The sequence below is a fragment of the Idiotropiscis lumnitzeri genome, chromosome 5 (assembly GCF_059441095.1).
Source record: "Idiotropiscis lumnitzeri isolate Australia: NSW breed Sydney's pygmy pipehorse chromosome 5, RoL_Ilum_1.0, whole genome shotgun sequence".
Classification (NCBI taxonomy): Eukaryota; Metazoa; Chordata; class Actinopteri; order Syngnathiformes; family Syngnathidae; genus Idiotropiscis; species Idiotropiscis lumnitzeri.
The window spans coordinates 15,455,452-15,482,550 of record NC_142395.1 but is presented as its reverse complement, the minus strand read 5'-3'; the positions used below and the strand labels follow the sequence as shown (position 1 = coordinate 15,482,550).

General features: G+C 41.7%; 1 protein-coding gene across 4 annotated transcripts; it reads left to right on the top strand.

The window, feature by feature from the left end:
• Nucleotides 1-21: 21 nt before the first annotated feature.
• kctd15b (potassium channel tetramerization domain containing 15b) lies at nucleotides 22-26,827 on the top strand. Of its 4 annotated transcripts, none has more exons than XM_088295348.1 (5): nucleotides 22-312; nucleotides 2,794-2,969; nucleotides 10,782-10,926; nucleotides 16,131-16,436; nucleotides 24,528-26,827. In XM_088295348.1, exons 1-5 carry the CDS (start codon nucleotides 304-306, stop codon nucleotides 24,684-24,686), a joined length of 795 nt encoding a protein of 264 aa, XP_088151474.1. In that variant the 5' UTR covers nucleotides 22-303; the 3' UTR covers nucleotides 24,687-26,827. The 4 variants fall into 4 exon arrangements, with proteins under 4 accessions (XP_088151474.1, XP_088151473.1, XP_088151475.1 ...); XM_088295347.1 differs by lacking the exon at nucleotides 22-312 and adding an exon at nucleotides 322-566; XM_088295349.1 differs by lacking the exon at nucleotides 22-312 and adding an exon at nucleotides 2,557-2,703.
• The last annotated feature ends 272 nt before the right edge of the window (nucleotides 26,828-27,099 follow it).

Genomic DNA, 27,099 nt, shown 5'->3' with positions numbered 1-27,099 from the left:
AGGAGGGGGGGGGGTTATATCACGCTTTTCTTTCCCTGAGAAAATTGCCTTGGCGAGAGAGAGAGAGGGGAGTTGAGCTAATTGTAGCCTAATCCCTGCCCCAGAGGCGCTCGGGCAGCCGGGAGCCACATTCTTCTTCTTCATCTTCATCATCATCATCATCATCCCTTATTCCTTCTTCGGGATTCTTCTTCTTCTACTCCCAATAAAACGACAGGAAGACTTTAATTTCAAGAAGGAGGAGGAGGACTAAAACGAGGGGGGAAGGAAGGAAGGAAGGAAGGAAGCAAGCTCATCTCATCGATGTTCAAGGTAAGCAAGGACGCCTCCTCTGTGCGCTTCTTTCTTTCCGGCTGGCTTCGGACGCATGCTTGACAAGCCAGGGTCGAGGCAGCCGTGAACGCATCACACTTTTGCATTCTTACGTGCGTGGTTCCCCGCAACATTTGTGTGATTTTGCTTCCCTTTTCGCCCAACTGGACCGACAAGCAAATATCTGAGCATTTTTGGTGTCTTTTCACCCACCGGACTCCCATCAGGATTCGCTGTCTACCATGTTCGAAACGGTAAATGCGACGCAAACGACGGTTTGTTTTGTGCCACATTAAGATCGTGTTTCAAACCGGCGTGGTAACCGGCGGGGATAGTAGTAGTAATTATACTAATAATAAGACGCCATGTTGAACATTTCTCTTTTTCTGTATGTGGGCATGCTGCATCGGTAGTGGTGAAATGTGCTTTAATTGTAGCGCATTTAAGGCTAGGATTCACCCCCCTCAAAGTTGGGGACTCCAACTCACTACGTCATGTATTGCCCTAACGTTGCCCTTTGCCCATAAATTTCACGCTTTCTTACGATTCTTATTAGTAACATCATTTAGCATTTGACCACCTCAGAATTTTCTGTTGCGAGCCTCAATTTCGCTTGATAGAAAGAGCAGGGGAACTGAATTTAGGTTTAAATTAACTTGTGTTTGTATTTTGAGGCAAAGGTTGCCTCAGTAGTTTGTGGTACTTTAGAGAAGGACAGTAGGTATTCTGCCGCCCCTTCACCACCCCCAACTTCTCAAATCTCTTTTTCCCGGGATTTGTAACGTAATCCCATCCTCATGTAATCGTATTAGAGCAACATGATACTCCAAGTGAGGCGGGCACCACCCTGGGAATAATTAAAAAAAAAATCTCGAAAGGCTAAAGACTTTTGACGTGATAAAATCCCCCAAATTGTGCAACAACAAGCTGATCAATTGTGTTGATTTAGCGATGGGTGAAATTCAATCATTTCAGTGTGTGCTCCCCCCCCTCTTTTCTTTTAAATATGACTTTCAGCCTGGAGGGAAGAAACATGTCAGCCATTTTAAAGTGACCACAAACAATGTGACCTTTTTACTTACGTGATCCCTCACGTTGAGTTCACTTTAGCCGAACAAACTCTTTATTTATGTTTTGACACCAAACCTGAGGTCATGGCTGGCTTTGAAGCTGAGTTGGCCCTTACACAACGAGAGGTAAAAGAAGTGAGCTATAATCGTTTATGAAAGCACCATTTAAATGTGTTGAATTTTTGTCATGATACTACCGTCCCTGTACTGTTAAATAGCAATGAATGACAGTTTTTAACGGTTTGGTAAGATCAAGCTCTTGACACACTTGATACATTTCTATGAAAGGCATGTGGTCAGATTAAGTAAAGGAAATTGGATCTTTTAATACTGAATCCCAAACCTTTTTTTTCCGAAGTTCAGAAAAATCGCAGAAACCATACAACGTGGACGGATCGCTATTACGCAAGCAGCATCGCGGGTTAACAAAGCATTTATAAACCCATCAAGAATTATGTTTGTTTACCTGGACACCTCATTTGAAACTTGTTTTGCAGCCAATCAACAAAGAAAGACAATCTTTTCAATCATTTTTGAAAAATGGTAGAGGGAAGTGTCCCAAGTTATTTTGTGTGAACAAAAACCATAACATACTGCAAAAATGTAAAAATAAATAAATGAAGTTACATTTCATAATTGGGTGGGTGCCATGTAATTGTGTTAATATGAGTCCTCCAAATGTAAAACAGCACGAACATTTTACCAAACAAGCTGCTGCCGTATTATGATTATAGAACATAATTGCATTTTTGAAAGGGATTTGTGTTAATTTGCCAAAAGCATGCATGATATATTGTTGTTTATTTGGAGTGTTGGTGACTTGCTGGTGGCATCAACTTTCTACTTCAACATCTCCTTTTAAGCAAGCACCACTAGGTGCTCCGAACAAAACAGTTCATTTGTTCCCCTTCTAATATTGCTCTTCAACCAGGATGTGATCACTCTATTTTTTTTTTTGTGCAAGTGGAGACCCCCTCCCCTCTCACTCCCACACTGGTGTGTCTGGGTGCATCACATCTCTCCCATAATGCGACCTTTAATTAGAATATTGCAGCAGCAGTTTGTTTTATTCCCCTAGAGGCTGACACCTAGCATCCCTCCCTCTCCTTTTCTCTCGCTCTCTCTCTCTTGTCTATCTGTCTGTCTGTCTCTCTAATAAGCATCCTCCTCCTATCCCCGCCCGCGGTGCTGAGCCAAAAGATGCAAACATACTTAATTAGAGGCGCCGCGGTGTAGTAATACGCAGACGAGGGGGACGCGACCAGGCAGTCATGGAAGTGATCTGATCAGGAAGGATATCTCCTTGATTTTTTTTGCCACCGTAGGATCACTCTTTCTCCACCTTTACTCTATCTTCTTCCCTCTTCCGCGTGCTTCTCCTCCAATGGCTTTTTTGTACACTTGCTTCCAGGAGGGGCGAAGCATGTCGCGGCTCTCTCTGACCCGGTCCCCAGTTTCCCCCCTGGCCGCCCAGGGCATCCCTCTGCCGGCGCAGCTCACCAAAGCCAACGCGCCCGTGCACATCGATGTGGGCGGGCACATGTACACCAGCAGCCTGGCCACGCTCACCAAGTACCCGGATTCAAGGTAAAGGACGTCTCGTGTCTGCACCTGTCCAATGATTGAACCTGTTGTGAAATTTTCAACAGCATTTTTTTTGTGGAAGCTCTTCATTTCAAGCTGAAAGGCTACATCTTGATGGTTTTATTTCAAATCAGCTGCAGTTGGTGTAGGGAGGCAAACAAATCATAGCAAGTCCGTCATTATCCAAATTACTTGTGGCCCCGACCCCGTCAACTTTTGAGAGTTGGCAACTTCTTGTGGAAATCATTAGTTATTTCGCTGCATCTTACATATTGCTCATGTTGGACAGCCAGCAGTGGCAATTGTATCCCATCTTCAATTTCGTGAGAGTGATCTAAGGCATCCCTTTTAAAAGGGGGACACAGTGAAAACATTCATTTTTAAGGTCCTGCTGCCTCTAGCGTAGTGGTTCCGGCACAGTTGTGGAGCATCGAATTCAGCAATTTATCAGTAAAAAAGATGTTCTTGAGTGTGTTAAGTGGTGGAAAAAAATTACATGACCTTCACAGTTTGTAAAAGAACTAGTGTTGTGTGTAGTCTTTTCTGCATTTACCAACATAATGATCAATTTAGAGAGGTATTAAGTGATCTGCATTGTTTGGATCAGAAAGTGTCGCTCTTCCCGACATGGAATTGTAGTTTTGTAACTACTCAAGTGTCACAGTACAACTACTGTTGACAACAACTTGAAAAAGAGTGATTGGACGGATGGTGTGTAAACTATGTCGAATGAAACTACACCTTTCTCAATCATTAAAAGTTGTTTGTCTAAAACTGTGCTGTGTCACCCCGTTAACTACTTCTAATGTTTTAAGCCTCTCTGATTGCTAAATAAAACAAGCGCAAGATTCTGATAACCTTTTAATATTTCCTAATTCGGCTATAAAATATTATATTTGTACGGCAGCGTTCTTAACACCGCTCTTGAATTGGATTCTATTAAGTGTACCTAATCATGTGTCCAATGAATATTCTGGAAGTGTGCATAGGCCAACAAAAGTGATCTGAGTATTTGATTGAATACTTTTTTTGGGAAAGGTAAGACAATGAGAAATCATGATTCGGATTCTCCACATAAGTCTCGAAATGTACACAATCTCCTAGAAATGACGCTAAAATACAACAATGCTACCTTAAGAACTCACCCCTTATACATCGCTTTTCTTCATACAGTCTTCAATGTCAGCCGTCAAAATCCCAAGCGGGCCAAGGTAAATACACACCAGGCGGGTTGTTAGAAAATCTGCCAAATTGGCTACAGGAAACAATCCTCCTAATCCCCTGATAATAAAAGGCTTGATACGAGTACAGTCAGCTGACAGGAAATCCCCAGACAGCTCCTCGTTTTTATGTTAAAGGCGCAAAATAAAAGCTCATCTCAGACGCGGATTGATGATTGTTGTTGTTGCCATTTAAGATGTTACGTTCCTCCCTGATGATGATGTCTTGAGCTCACGTTAACATAATAGGCTTTCGGATCTTTTATACATTTATTTAAAATGGCAAAACATGTTCATGAAAGCGTGTTTTTCTGTGTGGCTGAACAAATTGGCGTATGGAAAAGAAAGTCTGCAAGCTAAATTTCCTCCAATTCAAGTGCACAGAGAGAGACCGACTAATAATTGTGGATAAATATAAAGAGTAAATTGTCTAGCTATGGTGATACAGACAGAGCAACATGCTAATTGTTGAACTACACTCCAAATAAATAAAGTTGTATTGTATTGTATTCACTGTGTTGTACAGTCGCCCCTTGCTCTTTACGGGGAATCGGGATCCGTCCGGCCTGCGAAAAGCGCAAATCCACATATAATTGACGCCCACTCAAAAAGAAAGTTAATTTTTTTTTTCAAGGAAATATTGGGCTTTTGATGACGTATAAGTTGTATATGTTCGGATGAGTGTTCATACTGCAGACGTGTCACATACAATATATATCTGATTTATATCGACATACAAAAGAAGCCTAGATCAGATTTGAAAAAAAAATCGGAATTATACTATTAAATATTCTTGAAAAAATCTGCTATGTGTTGCGTATGGGCATAGTGTGAACATTGGTTTTACGTCTCAAAGTTTTTGAAGACGACCCCATTACATATATTCATTCTAAACGCTAAAAGCAGTTGATTGCAAACGTGTGTGTTGTCATCACAACCCAAATCCGATTCTTACGAGTTTATGATTATGATACTTTTCCAGCAAAGTGTGCATTTACAACAGCGCTGCTGCAATCAACAGAGTTGAAATAGTTTACAGGGGTCCTCGTTTAAGACGATCGCGCTACGGAACCAACTAAAGTTCCTTGCCCTTGAAGATCCATGATACCAAATATAGGGTCATTCAGCTGTAGCTTTGAGAGTGCTGTTACCATCCTTGTGTGTGTGTGTGTGTGGGTGTGTTTGCCGCTTGTGTGCTCAGTGTTTCTACAAGTATATGACACTGCCAACTACTGGCCTGGCATGCATACAACACTGTTTTCAGATATCTTTTTTTTTTCAGGTCGTTTCAACAACTTTTGCCGTTTGTGCATGAAACTTTTCCTCATTTTTCTAGGTCATTGTTGTGTAAACAAACTCCTAAGCGTTCTAACAGTGTTTGAATATGACAGTTGCTTTAGTCGGCGGTGTGAGATGTTACAAAGACGTTTTTGACGGGCAAGTAAGCAAACAGAAAACACACACAGAGAGTCATGTCAGAGTATTGTGATGGTTACACGAGCCAGGGTGAAGATGCGAGCGTGAGTGTTGCTTTGAGTACTTTCTCCCTCTCTCTCTTTCTTCACACACGCTCCTCTGCTTGCTCGGCCCGTCTCTTTCTGTTTCTTTCTCACCCGGGATCACGCACACACACATACGCTCACTGTTGTCTCTCGCTTTTCCCAGCCTCCTCAGAGCACACTTGGCCTCGGGGTGCTACTTTCCGCCGGAGCCAGTGGAAGGAGCCCCCCCCCCCCTCCCCTCTGCCTCTTCCCCCTCATGCCTCCCCCTTTGTGTGAATTAGGATAATGGCTGACAGCAGAAAGCAAAACAATTACACTGTGGCGGGATCCTGAGAACATCACGCACGTCCGGTCGTGGTCCAGGTTCCTGAAAAAGGAGGCGGTTGGGGAGTGGCGAGTACCTAAGAGAGCATGGTTAAGGAGTTTCAAGTTGATGGTGACTTTTAATAGATCGCTCGCTGAATAATGCAGTGTGCCAAGAGAAAGTTAGTCTAGTAAGTAATGTGCGGCTATCCGTCTTCCTCAGTGCCAGGCCATATTAAGGGACAGTGGCTATGAAACATTGATGGCGCACTCGGTGGAGCTCTCACTTGAACAGAAGCTGAGGAAATTAGGGGCAAATGGTCCACACAGACCAGGGAGCTATTTGGATAGGAACACTATTTTTTTTTTTGTTTCTCCTCCGCGTGTCAAAAAGCTGAAGTAGCACAGTGTATTTTGTTGCTCTAAATGCACACAAAGGGGGCACTGTTTGTCACGCCATGAAATGTGAAGGTTCAAGAAAAGACTCTTTTTATTTGCTTGTCTTTTTCTTCATTGTTGTGTTGATGTGGTCTTTTGAAATGTTAGGACCTTTTTTACAAAGCTGTACTGTAACAAGTGATGTTTATTTAGCGGCAAATCACAGGTTTGTCGTAAATTGTTAATCTGATCTTTTTTAGTCTGTCACTTACTGACGCTAAAGCAGAAGTAAAGTCATAATTGAAGTATTGTTGGAAATTTCAACGGTTTTCCTACATTGCTGCTCAAATTATTTACTTGTGCGGCATTCAAAGGGCCTGATTATCGTGCCAAGCTCACGTCTAGCACACAGTGCGGTCTAACTGTGTGCCAATCAAATCAGCTCCTTTCATTGCCTTTAAATTCAGCGCCGAAGAGGAGCACGACTGCGTTGCTGAAACATAATGGAGTCCGTGCAAGAGATCAGCATGCGCAAAGTACGTTTATAGGAAACTGCAAGAAGCTCTCCGCTTGCAGATTATGTAAAGTCAACACATGGAGACAGCTTTCCACTCCCAATCGTGTGTGGGACAACATCCTACCCCAACCCTCATTCGATGCATGCTGATGTCATATTTATGAATGAAATATAATGATATCCGTCACACATATCAGCAGAGCCCAGTATCTGTCTACCTGTGCCTGGATCAACTCCACCAACATCGCATTACACCACCCGCGCCACAACTTAGACCCGCTTTCACCTGGTCTCTTAAGTTAATTCTACTTTCACGCCCGTGGCGTGCAATAGAAAACGGGCTCATTCTGCCAGAACACCTTGCGAGGCGTGGCGCAGTCTGCCAAATTCCCAAATGTGGTAAACTAGACCTGACCGGGCACGAACATGAACATGTGCTGTGCCCACTTGCGCCTTTCGACAAAAACTCACCGTATGTCACATCTTACACGCTGCACTTTTAATATAGGAATCAAATACTGCTCGCTTATTTGCCCCCAAAAATTATATTTGGTGACACACAATGTTAATGTAATTATTTGCACTCACACTGATTTTTATAAATTCCAATTCGCAGTAATATGGAATTCTACTGCATTTCCGGTAGTAGTTTAAAAAAATTGCTCCAGGATTCCCCCTGCTTATTGCGAGTCCCCAGGCCGTAAGGCACCTCTTGGCCCAAATCTGATCTGAATAACAATATGAATATGTTAAAATGGTCGCCCTTAAAGTATCAGTAAGGAATAATTGGGCTTTTTTCCCTTCCAGTGATCCCCCTCCAGTAGTAAGCTGTATTTAACATTCTGATCAACGGTGATGCATACGGATAGACAGTGATGAACTTATCGGAGGCACAAGTACGTGTATGTGCTTAATGCGACCATAACTTATCTGTATTCTGAGCAACTAAGCACACCGCACACATGTTGATCTCTGTTGTGGTACCAAGACTGACCTGTGAGAGGCGCTGCCACATGGCACATTGCTGCGGCGAACTCTTCTTCGATTATTGCGAATGAGTTGGGCGATACCAGTGCAAGTTTCAGTTGGCTTCCTGATCACATTCGCAGGGCGCATGACTGGGCCGAACTCGCTTCTGACCACACAATTAATGACTTGTGGTTGTTATATTTCTCACGAGTGTCGGCATTGACTTATTTGTAACACACCCTTTCGATGCATCTGAAGATTGCTAACTGATCGCAAAGGAGAGAAAATGCTCATATTTGGTCTGATCGGCCATTTGCTGTTGTTGGCCTCGAACATTTCATGAGCAGATCAGGCAGGAATCCGGCAATCCAGTCTTTGCTGACTTTGGTGTGGGGGCGGTGGGGGCAGGCTCAAATTCTGCCCACTTATCAGTGTGCTTTTTTTTTTTTTCCACTTTAGCAATAAAATACATTGTGTGCTTTTCATTTTGTGGGAACAGTTTGTGGAAGGCGCTTTTATGCTCCCGGTGCACAAATCAAAACCCAGAAAGGCGTGTAGACGAGTTTGGCATAAAAGAACGTGACAAATAGAACTCCCAGAAGAGTGGTAAGGATTCAGCTGCATATTTTCTTTGAGTTCAATACTTTTTGTCCATACGGTGTATGTGCAGCAGACTACCTGTTACACCTCTCATCCAATTGAACAGAAAAGGGCAAACATGAGAAGGCCGGCAGAAAGAGAGAGAGAGAGAGAGTGAGTGAAGTGAAGTGAGTGGAGGAGGGGGAGGAAGAGGAGGAGGCGGGTGGTAGTGGGGGGCAAAGAAAAAGAAAAACAGGCAGCATTTTAATTGCTTTTTAAAAAAGTGGAGATGAAAAACAGAGTTAGCCCGCAGGCGTATGGTGAAATTCTAGCTGGAAGAATTGCAAGACCATATGAGAAAGGAACACCTCGGGCCAAACAGGGAGATGAGTATTGGTTTTTTATAAAGCATTTTGCATCGATTTCCAGAGAGAAAAGCAAGCGAGGGAGACGGGAGGATGGAGACGGAAGACAGAAAGAGAGAAAGAAAGGAAGGAGGGAGAAAAAGAGTCATCTTTGCTTCCTCACATAGTCAAAGAGGAGAAGGGGAATTGTCGGGGTCAGCTGACAATTGATGCGAGCGCTTTTTAAAAAGTTGTCGTTTAAATCAAAAGAGTTTACGAGTGATGTTCCCGCTCTTTGTCATAAGGATTAGATGTTTTTATGCTGGCGTGAGGGTCAACTTATTGCACAATTATCTTTTGTCACCCAATGCAGGAAGCAAAGCCGCAATGAAAGAGCAGATTGCCTAAAAAAAAAAGAAGACAACAAAGCTTCACTAACGATCGTTGTTTTGCACTTAAAATGATGGAAACTGACAATTGTCTTGCCCGTGTGCGCAACCATTCCCGCTATTGTGCTAAGATAAAGCACATTCAGTGTGGCAATAACAAGATGAAGCATTAAGAAAAACAGCAGCCCCAAGCCCAACATGAGAAGTAGTTTTAATTATTGGGGGAAAGAGCACGTTAAATATTCGCAAAAATTAAACGGAGTGCCACTGAGGAGGGAACACCTTCATACTATATGCCTGGATTGTTCTGTTGAGATTAATACAAAAAATGACGTTCCGTCACAGTGTCAACACAGTAAAAAAAAAAAAAAAAAAAACACAAAAATGTATTTATAAAATCGTCATCTTCCTGTCCTCATTGTTTTACAATTGCATCTTTCAAATGTTTTCCTATACAAATTTTTACTGGAACTACTTTGCACACATAGATTAGTGCCCGACTACAAATTCAGGTTAGGACCCCATGCACGGTGGACCTGCTGCTGCCAATTGCAAAAATATGCAAATATTGGACGCTCATCATAATTGCCATTAAAACAAATGTTTTATTTGGGTAAAAAAAAAAGCATAAATAAGCAGGGGGTTCCAAATGAAACAAGGGTTCCAAAAATATTCTACAAAGTTGATATTGCAAATATCTGCGGAAGATTCAGCATCTATGATTTATTGCCAAAGAAGCATCACTTGTTACAGTATAGCTTCCTAAAAAAATGTGCTTAAATCTCTACAGAGTAACATCGTAAATTGAAAAAGCACTCCAGTGTTAAAAGAAGGAAAAATAACTGCTTTTAATATGTAAAAACAATGAAACACTCTGTCTTCATTCTAACATAGAGCAACAAAGGCATCATGTGAAAGCGATTGCCATCACAGACCTCCGACATTGTTACCCGTCATCTAAGTCGAAAATGGAGTTATGTACTTTTAATAGTAAAAAAAAATCAAAACAATTCTTGCTTTCCGAGCAAGTGTCTATCCATAATTTATTTATTTATTTTTAGAGATCTCCTCATTAGAGTGAGTGAGCTGGAGCCGTCCCCACCTGACTTTGGGCAAACGATGCGGGTACACTTTTTGCTGTAACAAAGCACTTTACATATGGTGTAATATAAATTAGCATGTGGTGAGTTTTGTAGGTTTCAAGGTGGTATTAAATGTATCAAAAAATATATGACGTGTAGTATACGGAATACATTATACATTAGTATGCGACTCTTGCCCATTTCCCGCTTCGGTTTCATTTGCAGCAGTGTAACAGGTGGAATAAACGCGACGAAATACCACATTCACGCCATTAATTTTTGTAAGTACATGCGGCGAGTGTGCAATCTGTCCACAGTGGGACACTTCAAACGAGTCTGCAGCGGAGGAACGCTGCCTTGAGCTCCGTTTTTCAAACAGCCAGGCAAAAAAAAAAAAAAAAAGCATTTCAAGCTAGAAGCTAATAAAATTGAAAAATAAATGGAGGGTAATTGTTTCATGCATTTGACTGGAGTTAGGCTCATTTCATTAAGTGTGTGTTTTGGTGTGTGCGCCGCTCGTGTCAATTTGCAGAATTAGCCGCCTGTTCAACGGCACCGAGCCCATCGTGCTGGACAGCTTGAAGCAGCACTACTTCATAGATCGCGACGGCGAGATATTCCGCTACATCCTCAGCTTCCTCAGGACCAGCAAGTTGCTGCTTCCTGAAGACTTTAAGGTGAGTGTCGTCACACCCACTACACGAAAGGCAGACCTGGATTTGTATTCATTGTAAAAACAATTTTAAGTGTAACATTTCTAGCCAAATGCTACACCATATCACGAGGCGAGTTGGATGACATTTACTGCAAGATCCCTTACAAAGATATTTTTCATTCAAGTTAACCATTAAGATGAACACTGGTTTATTTTGAGCAATACCGCCGTTTCTTATTGACTTTAGTCTTAGTAGCAAGTTCCCAGCTGGCTTCTCAGTGCTACTTTTTCCATGATGATAGCTGACTATCAAGAAAAATAACTTTTGCACTTGGAAAAAAAACACATAAAGCGTAATCCACCGGTAAAACAAATCTGATTTATATTAAATGAATGGCAACATTAGCCAGTTTGCTCAAATATGGATGAATCAACAATGCCATTCAAGGCTCTGTTACAATGTTTATTTCATCCAAGGCTGCTTCCTGTTGAAGGATTAATGCGGGATACTGTTTATTCTCCTCATCACTGTAATCCACGTTAACTTAAATGACCTTTCCACACGGGCCCCTCGTTCATCATTCTCTCCAAGGAAACGTGGCGAGGCCGAGCCACTCTGAGCCGGGGGGCCAGCTCCTGGGGGGGCCCCACAGAGAGTCTGAACCAGATCCAAGCATCTCTGAACAGAACATGACATGAAAGCACTACATATTTTTCTGACTCAGAAACCGATTCATTTTCCGCCCTTTTTATTAATTCTTTGCGTTGCCGTCTGTGAAATCTTGACAGTCCAATCAGGCAGCCGCGCTGGAGGAAAATGTGTCCGACTTCATTGTTTTGACTCATTACAATCCCCTCGCATAAGCCCGTGTTGATCTGCATACCTTTCAATTTGCGTGAAGCCCGGGCAAAGAGAGGAGGAGGAGGAGGAGAGGAAAAAAATGCAAATAGTGCGAGGCAGAATTGAGCATGTCCTTATCTGAACACAATCAGGCTTGCCGTCGCCCGAGGGCTGGGTCTGTTCTGCTGCTGGCAGCCGCAGCCTTGTGTGTTTTGTTAAATCAATGTGAAAGTCGGAGCAGAATAGCAAAAAGAAAGATTTCGGCCGACATTGCTGGAACAAAAAAATATTCACTATTAATAACCACCCTCGTTATTCAACGCGCAATTAATCACACAAGAGTAAGCAACGCTCAGCCGCACTGAAGGTGTGCTTATGAACCAATAAGTTTGTGCTATGAATCAATGGTGCTTAGTCAATTCCGAGACACAATTCCATTAGTCGTACTTTTACTGCGTGAAAATCTGAAGCAAGTTACACATACTTATTTTTCACATCTTAAGTGATTTTTTTTTTTTTTTTAAACAACGTGAGAGACCTCACGCGTGATGAAAAAAATCAGCAATTGTGTTCTTACTGCTCTTTCGCAAGTGTGTGGTAGTGGTTGAATTTAATATTTTTTGATTGTTGATTTGATGAAAGTCAAGCTGAAAACGATTAATCGATGAGATCAATGAGGTTTTTTTCAGAACGGTCGATAACCTTTTTTTTTCTGATGGTCATGTATAGAAGCAAATAAGAACAAATTATGAAAATAGAACTCATTTTTACGCTAAATGTTGTCATGAGCATATGTTCGTCTGTCAACAAGTTGGCTGCTCATAAGCAGGTGACACCAAAGACTTTTTTTCATTGTAAATATGAAACAACTTTGCAAGTTTTTTTTTTCTTTTTATCAGATTGGTGAGGAAAAATCACTAACCCAGCACACACCACAGGATAATCGTCAGGATTGTCTTTAGAGACACCCGATAATCGGGCCTTTGCTGATTTTAATTGGAAGAAAGCACAAATGCTTTTGCACAGAACTGGGTTGCTATTATAGTCATTTAAAGAGTCTTTTTTTATAAGAAATACTTCACCCGACAACAGATTTTTGCTCCCGAAAAAAATGGTTTCAACTAAAAGGGAATTTGCAGCAACTATTAAAAAAAAAGACGCGTGTTGTGGGGGCACTGTTACACTTGGTTTGCTGTTTTGTCACACGCCAAAATGACAACAAAGATTCATGATGTTCAAATCCACTTTTGTGTCTCATTTGTCCGAAACACATGGCCACTCTATCTGTCCTCCTGCTTGAGACTATTTTTATCATCTTCCTCTTCCTCCCTCTGAGATGTCGCCTTGCCGGCGGCCAATCAGGTCGGCCATTATTCTGAAGCTCAAAAAGGGCTGTCTGTCCGGACTTGGCTTTTTTTTTCGGGAATGAAGTTGTCTGATAGAGCCGGCGGCGGCCGGGATGAGGCCGCTGCCGGGCGCCGTCTTTTTCTCCTCATCCTCACGTTGGCGCTACAGATGAGTCTGTTGTTTTGCGCTGGAACGGGGATGACTAAAGTGCCTCGCAGACAGAACCCGCGTTAAAAACACATCCATCCACTGGCTTCAGAGTTGGGACAGATGAGGCACTTTGAAAGAGAGAGCTGCCTAAAGGGGAAGCGTCTTAGTGCTGGGTTTTGTCTGTTGCAGGCAGGCGACTAGTATTGAAACCGTTATTGGGTAGGGAGTTGGTTGGTTTGAGATTTTTTGGGGGCCATTTAGTGCCCTTATATGAAGGAGTACACTGAACAGAAAAATATGTAAACTATGAGGGAGCCTAATTTCTTAGTGGTGCACCTAGATAGATTTTGGGGAAAAAAGAGGTTGCACCAGTACGCCCAACTTTGGGTGGGACAGGAAGGTATTAGTGCCTCTCACTACTTCAGTAATCGCTAATCTTCGATATTTTTTTAATTATTTTTTTATGTTTTCTGTTAAACTTAAATCTCGTAATTAATATAAACTATTTTACTGTTCTACTGTAAGATTCAATCAGACGTAGAGTGGAAATTCATGCCGCTGGTAAGAACCCGACTAATATGTTCAAAAGTCCTAACAAACACGCTGACACAGAGCACTTGACTCACCAAATACTTTTGAGTCGTGAGTTGCCTCACAACTTTAGGATTTTAGTGGATCATTTACCTGTCGATATTACTTAAAAAGGCAAACAGCAATTTTGTTAAAAGAAAACAAAAAAACAAAAAGAACCTATAAAACTGTGGTGTTGCGTGTGATGCAGTGGAAAAAATGGGCACACCAGTACAACCATTGCAAAAAGTTAGTTTAGAGCCCTGTGAGGAAGCTATGTTGTCGTGATTTTTTTTTAAGTCACAATGATATGAGAGTTAGATTAATTATGCCCCCCCCCCCCGAAAACATAGCCTGAGGGTAATACATTTTTAATGTTAACTTTTTTTTTCTAATAATTTTTTGGGGAGAAAAAGTGTTTAGACATTTTTTGTTTGTTTGTTTGTTTGTTTGTTTTTTAACGTTTTTTGTGGGAAAATTTTTGTTTGCATAATAAGTTGCATTTATTCCAGATTGGATTCTAGATTTGACCAGGAAAAATTGTTGGAACAATTTCAAACCCCCCCAAAAATCATTATCTGGGCAGGTTCTTTACACGATGGTCGCAGGCGTGCTGGAGCCCATGCCAGCTGTCTTCAGGCAGTCGTACACCCTGGACTGGTTGCCAGCCAATCACAGGGCACACAAAGACCAACAACCAGTTACACAGACAAACACACCGAGGGCCAATTCAGAGTGTCCAATCAATCTAGCATGTATATTTTTGGAATGTGGGAGGAAACTGGAGTACCCGGAGAAAACCCATGCGGGCCCGGGGAGAACATCCAAAGTCCACACAGGAAAGCCGGAGCCGGAATCGAACCCAACACCTCTGTACTGTGAGTTGGATGTGCTAACTAGTCGGCAACTGTGCCACCCCCCAAAAATTCGGACAAAAAAAAATGTATATATTAATTGCACCGATGAGTGTGGCCGCACATACTCCTTTGTTTTGACACAAAGTTATTTCCAAAATTCCACTCAACTCCACTACTAATTAATAGTGACTCCTGTCTCAGTTTCTGTTTTTCCAACTGTTTTTCTGTAGTTCCTGGACGAGGAAAATTGCCTCAATTGAGACATACCAAGACACCATAAAAAGGATTATTTGCTATTGTGGTTTAATTGTCGAAAAAAAAAGACCTTGCTACTTGACTTTAAAAAGAGTGAATGAAGATGTCAGTCTTAGTCATCGCTAATCCGAACACATATGTATTAATTGATAATTGTTTAGCAGCAGGATTTAGGTTTAACCTAATTAAAATCTGCTGGTAATAGGATCTTAACCTCATTAACATACATTGGACGTACATTAAACGCCCCCCCCCCCCTCCCGTCTGATGATTGCCCTCACGTTCGCTTGTGCACACATCGCCTCCTCCACACCTTCCATCTGCTTTTGACGCCCCAAAAAAAACCTTATGCATCCCTTCTCTTCCCGCTGAATGATGGCGCCATCTGCTCTTGTGGGAAATTAGAGGCAAATGTACAGGGGCAAAGAGCCCCCAGCGAGCGCTACCCGCCGGGGGAATAGAGGAAGGCAATCTGCTGCAGAACTTGTCTGCATGCGTGATGCACCGTGATGGCCTTGATGGACTTTGAAACATGCTAAAGGCTAAAAGGCTGACACGGTCATGCTAAGCAGTTTGTTTGTTTGGACATTATTTTTCCTTATGTTTCAGTTCAAACGGAGACAAAAAAGATGTTTTTACAATACAATACATGGTTTCCCCATTTTTCTTAATTTCAGACCCCCCCAAAAATGTCTCTTTGTGTTTTAGTTAAATGTAGGGAACTTCCCCTATTTCTTAATTGACAACGACGATACAAATTTGCCTCATATATACTTTGGAGTTTTGCAGCAGCATTTATTAACATATTGTCTTTGAATTAATCAAACATACATTTTATTTGTCGACCGGACATGTTTGTTTGCCTCACACAAATAAACGTATTTGCTAATGTATTTTTCTTTATGTTTCAGGTAAAAGGGAAACAAAACATGGCTGTTCTATATTGGATGATGATAATACAATGTCATCTTGTACACAAAAACTTTCATTTTAAATTTTTTCGCAAACTACAACCGCTATAAGAAATATGTTGTCACCATATTGTTCATCTGCGCCAGTGTCAGTCAAAAGTGAGCGTTGAGTGTTTTTTGTGTCGGATCTCATCCGATAGCTGTTATGAAATGCGCGATATAAAGTTGTATTGTATTGTATTGCGCGGGCGTACCTAATGAAGTGGCCTGACATCTTGTACTCCCGCCTCCGCAGGACTTCCAGCTGCTTTACGAGGAGGCGCGCTACTACCAGCTGATGCCCATGATCAAAGAGTTGGAGCGCTGGAAACAGGAGCGCGAGCAGCGTCGCATGGCGCAGCCTTGCGACTGCCTAGTGGTGCGCGTCACGCCCGACTTGGGCGAGCGAATCGCCCTGAGCGGCGAGAAAGTCCTCATCGAAGAGATCTTCCCTGAGACCGGAGACGTTATGTGCAACTCGGTCAACGCCGGGTGGAACCAGGACCCCACCCACGTCATCCGCTTCCCCCTCAACGGCTACTGCAGGCTAAACTCTGTGCAGGTAAGTTTCCCTCAGTGATATTTCACAAATTCACCAACTGTTTATTTTCCGTTGAACCTATCCGCCGGTTGGTTACGTTTTTGAGCTTTTTCTGAAATGCTGTTCAAATAGGAAAGTAGTAATGTACAGTAATTGCTGTAAAGGAGGTTTGTTGAAATGATACAACTCGGCGTAGAAGCAAGCTTTGTGTCGGCGAGGAGCGAAAATTAGCCTGGGTTGTTAGTGGAAATTATGGCAAGTCTAATTGTTTATTTTTATTTTATTTTGTATTTATTTGGGGGCAAGAGTAACTTTGTAAAATGTTATTAAAATGGCAATTAACCCCTGTTAACTACTTCATCTCCTCTGGTTCTACTTTTTCCTGTTGGTTTTCCTTGTCACATTAAAACAACTAACTGTCATCTCTGATTGCCTGGGTTACATTCCTTGGTAGAGGTCTCTTGGTGCACTTTTCAGTGTCTCTTTGTTTGTAACAGTAGTAGAAATAGATTTTGGCTTCTGAACTGATCTACTGATCTTTGTCTTAATGGATGGATTATTCTCGCTTTTTAGGATGAAATTGATGTTACTCGCTCAATCCTGTCATGCGGTCAATGATGAACGTTATACCGTTGATGACTGTTTTTCAGCAGTGTTCCGTTCCTAGCTCTCTTGTATCTGTTCTGCTAAAACTGCTGCTATGGCAACGCCAAAACTTGAGCCCAGAATCTAAAAAAAAAAAAAAGCAGGTGCAAATAATACGATAAGACGAGCATTCATTGTATTTTCACTTGTGAAGGCAGCACTTCATCACCAAGACGCTGCATCACACCTTGTCAGCTTGTGTTAGCGGATCTGTTCATGTGGGACATGCAGCGGACACATCACACTACTTAAATACTCTATACCGTGTTCCCTCGCTACTTTGCAATTGGGTTGTTTGTGACAAAAACTTCATCTATTGTGTATTTACCTCTCTATTTCACTGATTTTCTTGCTATTATTCTCAAAATATTTTTGCAAAGGAAATCTGAAGACACAAATTAGCCCGGCCACAGTCCCCGTGAATGAAATCCATTTCCATGTACTCACAATAGCATATTTTGGGGGACGGGGTGGGGGGCAGTGTAGTTTTCCAGTTGTGTTGCCCGCAGTGCAAAATATCAGCCTCACACCACGGGCTCCATGCAACACACTCCATTGCTCACACGTACACATACACAAGGCTCCTTTGGTCGCCTCCGGCACCCAAAGAGAGCCTCTCCCAGGCAACACTCTGACACCTACACCTCCCTCCCCACCTCCCTCGCTCCACCACCTCCAGGGAAGGAGAACGGAACGAGCGGGACAAAGCACGCGTGGACTGCGGCCATGTTTCCTGAGAAAAAAAAACTGCTAAAAAAAAAAAACGCGGCATAGGGCTTGGAGGAGGAAGGGGGGCGCTTGGTTGGTTGGTGCAGGGGAGGAATGATATGCATAATTTACACTTTACTCCTTTTTAAGACAGAGCTCCTTTTAAAAAAAAAAAAAAAAGAAAGAAAAAAAGGCTCCAATATAACAACGCCCGAGGCCATTGAAATACACGTATTGCATTTTTTAATACCATACTTACAATTTCTCAAACAGCCTCAACCGGTTTATACTTCTTTTATAGATTTTTAAATGACTTGCAATATAATTAATTGGCGGCATCAACTAACACAACATTTCCCCACTCTGTTTACCAGCCAGCGTGATTACGGGACGGCGGCGCATCGCAATTGGACGCTTTGAAAGGAACTTGTGCTTTGTAGATGAGGCGAGCGAAGATAAAATTGCCGCTAAAAGCCACCAAGGCCGAGAGGCCCGTTTGATCAGAGAAGTTGCTTTACATTGAGTGCTCTCGTTACCTGCATCAGGGCGTAGCTGAGGTTGTGCTATTGCTTTATTCTTAAAGGCGTTTAATCAAAATATCAAAATATATATATATATAATACAATATAATAAAAAATATATAATCAATATATATTTAATCAAAATAAATCAAAATATTGTGGCTGTCCTACAGAAATAAAAAGGTACCACAGGCTGTCCAATGAAAGAATAAATATGGTTTATTTAGAAAAATTGCATCAAGCCACGTCAACGACGTAATGTCTGTATAATCGCGAATCAAATCAATATTGCAGAAAAATCGCAATATTTCTTTTCCTAAAATCTGTCAGTCCAACTGTACCTGTATTCTTTTTCTTTTTTTTTCAATATTTAAGTCTAACACTTTCAATTACATTCAGTCGTTTTTGCTGACTGCTCCGGAGAACACACAACCTTTGGGTGAGGCGTTCAGGTTCCTTTTTCTTACATCAGCAAATACGTTTGCAGTTGGACTAAGTCACGACTTTAGCCTCAAGGTGCCAAAGCCACACAGTACGTTTCAGTGTAAGGGGAGATCCTTCCAAACTTTGTTCCCACGGGCTACGGGAAGGTTAGCAAAGTAATCCTGGTCTTAGCCGCCAGACAATATGCTTGTCATCTGATTACAGTGCGGGACCCCCACCCAGGGGAAGGCACGCAGCCGCACCCTGCCCACAAGGATTACTTTCTGTCGGGGGGGGGGGGGCGGAGAGACAGAACTGTCTAGAACAAAGTGTTTTAGGTGTCTTGACAGGAAAGATGACAAACCATCTGGCTTGTTCATCTCATCTCACGAATGCACGTTCCTCACAAATGTGGAACAAGCAAGGTTTTCCAACAGTAAATGATTTTGTTTACAACAAAGTAATAATCCATCAAACATCAATTTCATGACTTTTTATGCTGTTTATTACGATGTCATCATTGGATAATATTATGAACGTGTAATCGGAAAATGATGACTTTTTGACTTTAACCTCACTTGAAATGATGTCAAATTGTTTTTTTTCCATATTTTATATTCTGAGTTGTCATTAACTGACATTTTCCTTCAGAATATTGTGAATTTATTTTTTGTATAAGTATGCGTTTAACCTCAATATGCAGAATAAAATACATCTCACCGTTACACTTCACTCTTTCCTCATGAGATTAGCACTTAGTTGTTGTAAAATAATGTTCCAAAAAGTTTTTTCTTTGTATCGTTATACTTAATTCTCATAATATCGCACATTATTGTTGTAAAATGCCTTTTTCCCCAATTTTATGAAATTATTCTACAAAAATGGCATCTCTCTTAATAGTGTGACTTTATTCTCTTAAAATTTTTCCCTCCCAATATTGACTTACTTCATATAAAACATTTTTATCCTCGTGATATTGGAATTGAAATTCTCATAAATTGCGCTCTCTTTCCATTATTATAGCTTGAGTCTCATTTAATTATTTTGTCTCATATTAGTTTTGTGAAAAATGCACTTTTTTTGTTCATTTCCATCAAAAAGACAAGCTCCATCTCCCAATATTCGTTTTTTATTTTATTTTTTCTCTCCTTAAATTATGACCTTATTGTTGCACAAGTTTTTTTTCCTCCTAATATCAGTACTTTCCTGTTAAATGTCATTTTTATCCGTGAACATGACTTTATTCTCATACTTGAAAAAGAACAAGATTTAAATAAAACAAAAAAAAAAACAAAGATGCATGCAGTCAGTGCGTTTCGTCTTTTAGTAGGGGTGAAGTTCGCCATGAAGTCATGAGCGGAATTTATAGAAAATAATGCAAACCACCTGCACTCTGATGTCTTTCCAGTGTGGGAGGAAAAATACACAACAGCAAAGGCGCTTAACAGAGGAAAAACATTCAGCCAGACTTACAAACACACACGCACGCACACACACACGAAAACTGGCCCATACATCACAGTGATGAAGCGCTCACATCAGGTCACAGCCAATCCGTCCTTCATCAATGTGACAGCGGCGGCGAAGGGGCCCTTGTCCCCTCCCCTGCCACCGCCGTGACCAACGCAACCCGCCGCAACACCCTTTGACATGTCACACGACACACACTACAAGTCCATCAATCTGAAATAGCGCTCGCAAATCCACACGCACACGCACACACACACACACACACGTGCACAAATAGCAAGTGGTCCTTCCTTGATACGATCCATGTTGCCACATTGTCAGATGGATCGAAAGAAAATAGATAAACCATCCATCAAACATCAGACACGCTTTGATACAATTCACGTGTCGTTTTTTTTAACCGGAGCTTAACATAGACGTAGAAATAATAATAATTTTGGATTTGCATTGCCCACTCGTATGAATGGCTGAATTACTACCCCTTTTTGCACAGCCTATCAAGATATCTATCTGTCTAGTGAGCGAGCTACATACTACTCTGTTTTTTTCCCATAACAACCGTTATCTGTTATGCTTTCTACTTGCTATTTGCATTGGCATCTATGTCAAGGGTCACAAACATGGTGCCTACATGCAAGTACCACTAAACGAGCTCTTTTACCTGCCGTTTTAGTAGAAAAAAGCCAAACTGTGAAAGGGGTTTTACTCTCTGGACCAAGATTTCTCATCTCAGTTTTTTTATGTAACCTTTATTTATTCAAAACATTTTGATTTGCTTATATATATATATATATTAATATATAAAAATATGAATATAAATACTGGGTGAGCTGGAGGACAGGGTTATGCTTGGGTTGGAGGTGCATTCCCGTCTTGCTCAACTGACCTAAATGACTTCAAGTCGACAGCTACTCTGTAACATGCTTCATATAAGACTGTGTTATACTTCATTTGTCACATGTTAAAGTGTATTAATTCCCATGCAATGTGTCAATCAATTCTCAGCCCAAGTGTGTGTGTGTGTGTGTCCTCTGGTGGCTATCAATATTACATCACACTCCGCTTTGCAGTCTTTGATTGCTACTTTGGAAATATACATATATGATGCTGAGAGGTTAAAGGAGCGAGGCTTGCTATGCGTTCACCCGCCTCGTTCCCACGGCAACCCTGAGGTTGAGTGGCAGCTCAGCGAGGCAGCTTCGGGGTGGGCAGATGGGAAAAGGAGTTTGAGGACGTTACCCGTTTAGGGAAAATCATTGAGGACGAAAAGCTGCCGAGACGTTCAAGTCTTTGTCTTTGATAAAGTTTTCATTTTCTACTTTTTAAACAACTTTTATACTGGGTGGTAAGTGGAACAAATGAAAAGCCATTACGTTTGCGTGGCCTCACATCAAGGTTATTATAGTGAACGAACACTAACAAAATAACGGAAACTAAACGCTTTTGATCACTTGTGCACGGGTTTTTTTGTTAACCAAATAAAAAAAACAAAAGCAAATTATATAAAACTAGCTAAAATTAACTATAGTTAATATCATATATGAGCTTTGTGACTTTATTTTAAAATCGCTTTTAGTTTTGCTGTATGTCCATACAGGAGACAGGTCAAACAGTCGTTTGCTTGATTTCTTACTTTACTTAATTTTAATTTAGTGACCTTTTTTTCCCCTTATATATTGCACTTGGCAAATATGCCATCTATATATATATATAAAGCTGAAACTAATACTAAAAATAATAAAAACTAAACTAAAATGAAGCACTTCCAAAGAAAAAAAAATCAAACAATCCTGCTCTCAAACTAATTAATTAAAACTGAACTTCGAAAACAAAAGTCACCACCCCATTAAAAAAAAAAAAATATATATATATATATATATATATATATATATCCTCTAGCCTTGCACTGACCTGTTGCCTCGCAACTCCAGAAAAGCACCTCACTGTAAGATCAAATGCAATCAGTTTGAAGAGGAGAACATACAGTACGAGCCCTTGGAGCCAATCAGCGCTGGATGTTCCAACCTTGTATTGTTAATCCTCCTGTGGCACGGATGCGCCGCGTTAAAAGCTTGAATATCCTCAAGTGTCGAGATGTATAACAACATCCCAAAGTCTTGCCACGGATTTGCGATAAAACGCTTCTTCCCACACTATCTTTATTGATCAAGCCCAAAGATGAGCGAAAGTCCCACATGTGTGAAAAGGGTGACACGCAGAGGGAGAAGAAATGCAATGTGATGCAACCATTAAAGAAGCCAATGTAATATCATTTCCATAATCGTTTGCCTGTCATGGATTTAAAAAATAAATAAAAATGCGGAAGAAGGAGGGGTGATGCTTGGGCAGGTCTCTTAATTAGCCATCCTCACCATCAGCTGTCTGCTGTCCCTTCTGTTTCGCAAAATGTGTCGGCGATGCCGGGGGAGGAAAGAGAGAGGAGGAGGAACCACGAATAACTTTGAGTCTGAAGTGTGTACGCTTTTGCTTTAAATACTGCGCGCAAGTGTGCCGACTCTCAACAACTTTGAATTGAATTGGGCTTCAAAAGGCATATGAGACACGACCTTCCGACAGATGCGCTGTCTTATAAAGTTTGGCGCCTCAGTGACAGGTTGATTTGATGAGCGATACAGCGGCTGTATCGCTCACGTGACTTTTTCTTCAAGCGATACACGAGGCTTCACAATTATGATCTCGAGACATGCGCGTCGATGTCTAAAGTTTGCCTTTAAAGCCACATACTGTCTGTAATAATTGTATTTTGGTTCGCAATGATTCCACACAGAAATGAGAAGAATTGTTTCTGCCGTTGCCATGACAACCTAATATAGTCAGGCCCTTTCAGTTTTGAAGAGAGGAAGAGTTTTGCTCAACCAAATCACACCGTTGTGTCGCTTGATGCTAACATCCAACATGACACGCCTTAGACATTTTCCGCTTTTTACTTTCCCGTGTGCCTTTTAATGGAAGTCAATTATCTATTCATGGATTTTGGCTATTCGCGGGCTCTGTCCCTTTCATTTGCAAATAGCAGCGAAAGCCCGTAGAACACGATTGGTGGGAAAGCCACTGAGTTGCAGAAGGTGAACCACGATATAACGGCTGTTGACTCTAACAGCTTCGGAGTCATGTTGAGGCCACACTCGTTTGTAATGAGAGGTCGCCGTCTCTTTTGTTGCTGTGAGGACCCAACGTCCCAAAATGGCTGGATCAGTCGGGACACCTCATGTTGGGTTAAACGCCGCTTAATTATTAATACATGTCAGAAAGTCCGTCTGTATTTTTGAAGAATGTTCTACAACCCATCCATCGTGAGTCCAAAACATGAGCCGCGCATTATTATGGAGCCCACCTCACTTCTGGTCCACACGTGGCCACGGAATGAGACCGGGGGTTTGGCCGACATCACACCACTGCTGCACTATTCATGACACCGGCCGGCGCCCGATCGGCCGGGCGCAGCGAGGCCACGAGCTCAAAGGGTTGCGGAGAGTGCGAGGCGAGGTGCGTTCGGGGGGTGAGCGTGGCGAGGTGATTACTGGAACTCCTAATTTCAGTAATGAGGAGGCCCGGGTGAGACGAGTAAGCTGCCAAGGGGCTAGTGGGGTGGGGGGTAGATGAGGGGGTTGGGGGGGCACGTGTCGGGAATAAGGATGCACGTAAATTCCTGGTCCAACCGCTGGTTCGAGCTAACATGAAACGCTCACAGGCGGCGCGGCGATCTGGCGGTTGGCGCGTCTGCCTTGCAGTCGAAAGATCCTGCTTGAAAAAGCACCAATAGTTGAGTGTTGACAGCTGGAGAAGGGGACCAAATTCAAGTTTCAGGCAAGTTAAAAAAAAAAACGAAAAACACTCACAATCTCTGATGCTCTTCCTCTTGACTTCAAGTCACTCAAGCACAACAATACAAAATGAGTGCACTCACAATGAATAGTACACCAAAAGTGGTGTCACGTATGAGGCCACACCCCCTTTGAAGGTGCACTTTAATAATCATTTCCTTTGTTTTTCTTTCTTAACGCAACAGTGTGTAATAATTCTACACTAGAATAACCGCTTCAGTCATGCTGATATTGTAGTGACTTGGAAGCGTTGCTGTCTACTTTTGTTAAACTAAAATTGAAAAAGTAAAATTACACACGCACACGACGTAGGAGCCAGAAAACGCACAGAAACCAAATGTTATTTTTTTTAACATGTTTTTAAGGCAACAAAATGTAATACCTGCACCAGGGAGTAATAGAGCTGTGACCTGACGACTGTACATACATTTTACACACATGTCCGGATCTGTGGTAACAGTTGTTTATTAACGTCTCCTCCTGTATGTGTGTGCGTTCAGGTCCTGGAGCGTCTCTTCCAGAAAGGCTTCAGCGTGGCGGCGTCCTGCGGCGGCGGCGTGGACTCGTCGCAGTTCAGCGAGTACGTGTTGTGCCGCGAAGACCGGCGGAGTCTCTCCATCAACACGCCCATCAGGATAAAACAGGAACCTCTGGACTAGAGCACCGGGGACGGGAACGGCCGGCCAGAGCCCCCTCCAGCAGACCCCGACCACAAACACCCACGCCCGAATACGTACGAGCAGAGGCTCGTCCAACCCTCTGAGGGGAATGTAGACGCAAAAAAAAAAAGAAAAGGTTTGGAATTCCGGCCAAAGATCAAACAAACACGCAAGCAGCTAACTTGAACTTTTAGGACCACCGGGAGCAGCACCACAGATGATTTCAGAAGTTTTTTTTTTTTTACTCTGAAGTGGACGGAGGACGGTGTCAAGTGTCTTCCTCTTTCTCCAATATGAAGGACGGACAGTGCTGTGTTGGGAGGGAGCGTTGTTTTGGCAGGAAGTGACTGCCAATGCATTCCGGATAACGTTGTTTTATTTCATTGCTTTGTTCACCGCCACCCCCCCCCCCCCCCCAACACACACACAAAATGTTATTTTATGTTCTCATTCAACATATCCCCAGAGGACTTTGAGTCGCAGTTTTAATGAATGTTTTTTAAAAAGAAAAAAAGACGCCAATAGTTTACCAGTATGTCCCGTCAAGCAAGGGGTGTACTCTAAATGTTTGTAAACCTTTTTATTTTTTTGCACTTATAAAACATCTTCCATGTTGTCATCTTGCCATGTCCACATATGCACAGGTATTTTAATTATTTTTTTTTTTATGTACTATACTAGTACGATTTTTATTTTTCGCACCCAAAAATACAATCCATTGCTGGTAAAAACAGGTGTTGACACATTTCATTTTCTTTTCTGATAAAAACAATAAAATTAAGTTATAGTTTCAAACCAAAATGGAGATACAAATTTGGGGGTCAGGGTGAGGGGGAGGGAATCATTTTGCTTTTTTTGCCCCAACAAGAACATGCAAACGTCATAAAATGAAAAGCATGTCCAATTTTTGGGGGTTTCAATGAAAAGAAGAAAAAATAAAAATGTTTCACCAACAGGTTCATCCAAGATGGCACAAGAAGGCTTACGAAAAGGGCAATCAACCGTTTGTGTTGTGTAAATGAAATCACGAAAAAAATTTACTTAAAATATCTTAATAAATATGAAATGAATTGCATTTAAAAACAACAATCAAATCAAAATACCTGCGTTAGTGTGGACAGGGACTTTTCAAGTCACGTTAAACTACAGTGGAGGTACCAAAGCTGACAGGGTGCATATTTTATTGATTGTACAAAGATGTTTTTTTGTTTGTTTGTTTTTTAACAGCGTGTTAAAAAAAATAAAATCAAATCTAAATGGGTGCGTGCAGTGCTGCTCCAATGCTCCTTTGTACCCCTGGGGGGTTCCTCACTGCTTCAGTGACTGACAGCGCACAATAGAGCCACCAACTTTCCATCTTGTCGGATTAGTGAAGGGAGCGCCTTTTTTGGCAAAGCATTTTTTTTTTCGGGGCGGTTGCGCTCCCACAAAGAAGCGGTCGTGGGCGGGCCGTGTTTTCTCTCCATCAAAGCGCGGGGCCTGTGCGTCATGTTCCACATGCTCTTTGTTGCTTGTCACACACACTGATGGGAAAGATTGGATGTTTGTGGCTGTCTTTTTTCCCCCCCTGGATTGGGAAAAAAAATGTTGATAATGTGGGCCACCCGCATTCCCGACCAAGCAGTACTGGCTCTTCTCCATTGGGGGCGCTCTTACAATTGAATCACCGTGACTTTGGAGCTCGCCGTGTTGGGCTCTTGCGCCAGTGCAAATGAAGGCTCCAAAAAGATTCCCTTAGGAATGACTTTTTCCAGGGTTCAATTTTAACCCACTAAAGACACTTTTTTTTCTCCTCTACGTGGGGTGTTATTTGTTTTGGCAGCAATAAACGCACCTCCACGCACCCCTCAGAATACTTGGAAGCACATGAAGTCATGGGCCAGTGCTTGGCAGAACCAATTATTCGGACTTGTGTTTTTACCATTTAAAAAAAAAAAAAAATGAAAATAAATCCAAGCATCGCATTGTGTACATACAGATTGAAGCATTTTAAAGGGTGTAATAATAATAATGATAATAATGTATATTATTTAAAGTGTTTAAAAACAACTAGACTGTGGTATTAAAGGGCATGTGTTCATTTTGCAGTGACATTATTTGACTTTTCTGGCATATTTGCGATAATAAAAGGATGTACTGTATTGACACGTGTCTTCTTCCTTCCATCCATCCATCATTTTAACAAAAAAAAACATGTTTCGCTATACATTTATAGTGGGTGTTAAAATGTTTTTACATTTGATCTGGAATTTCTCGCAGTTTTGTGACGTCCTTGAATGTTTTTCTTGTTTGTTTTTTTATGCAAAAGAACAAAAAGAATTACAGTATGTGGTTATTTTTTGCTTGCTTATAGCCATTTGTTTGTCTCGGACAGTGGATCTTTTATACATGCATTGAATAATGTATTATAAAA

Excerpts from the sequence above, each read along its gene's own strand:
- kctd15b (XM_088295346.1), top strand. The coding sequence starts at position 2,767 with ATGGCTTTTTTGTACACTTGCTTCCAGGAGGGGCGAAGCATGTCGCGG. Across the intron at positions 2,970-10,781 it reads ACCAAGTACCCGGATTCAAG|AATTAGCCGCCTGTTCAACG; the intron begins GTAAAGGACGTC and ends GTCAATTTGCAG. Across the intron at positions 16,437-24,527 it reads GCAGGCTAAACTCTGTGCAG|GTCCTGGAGCGTCTCTTCCA; the intron begins GTAAGTTTCCCT and ends GTGTGCGTTCAG.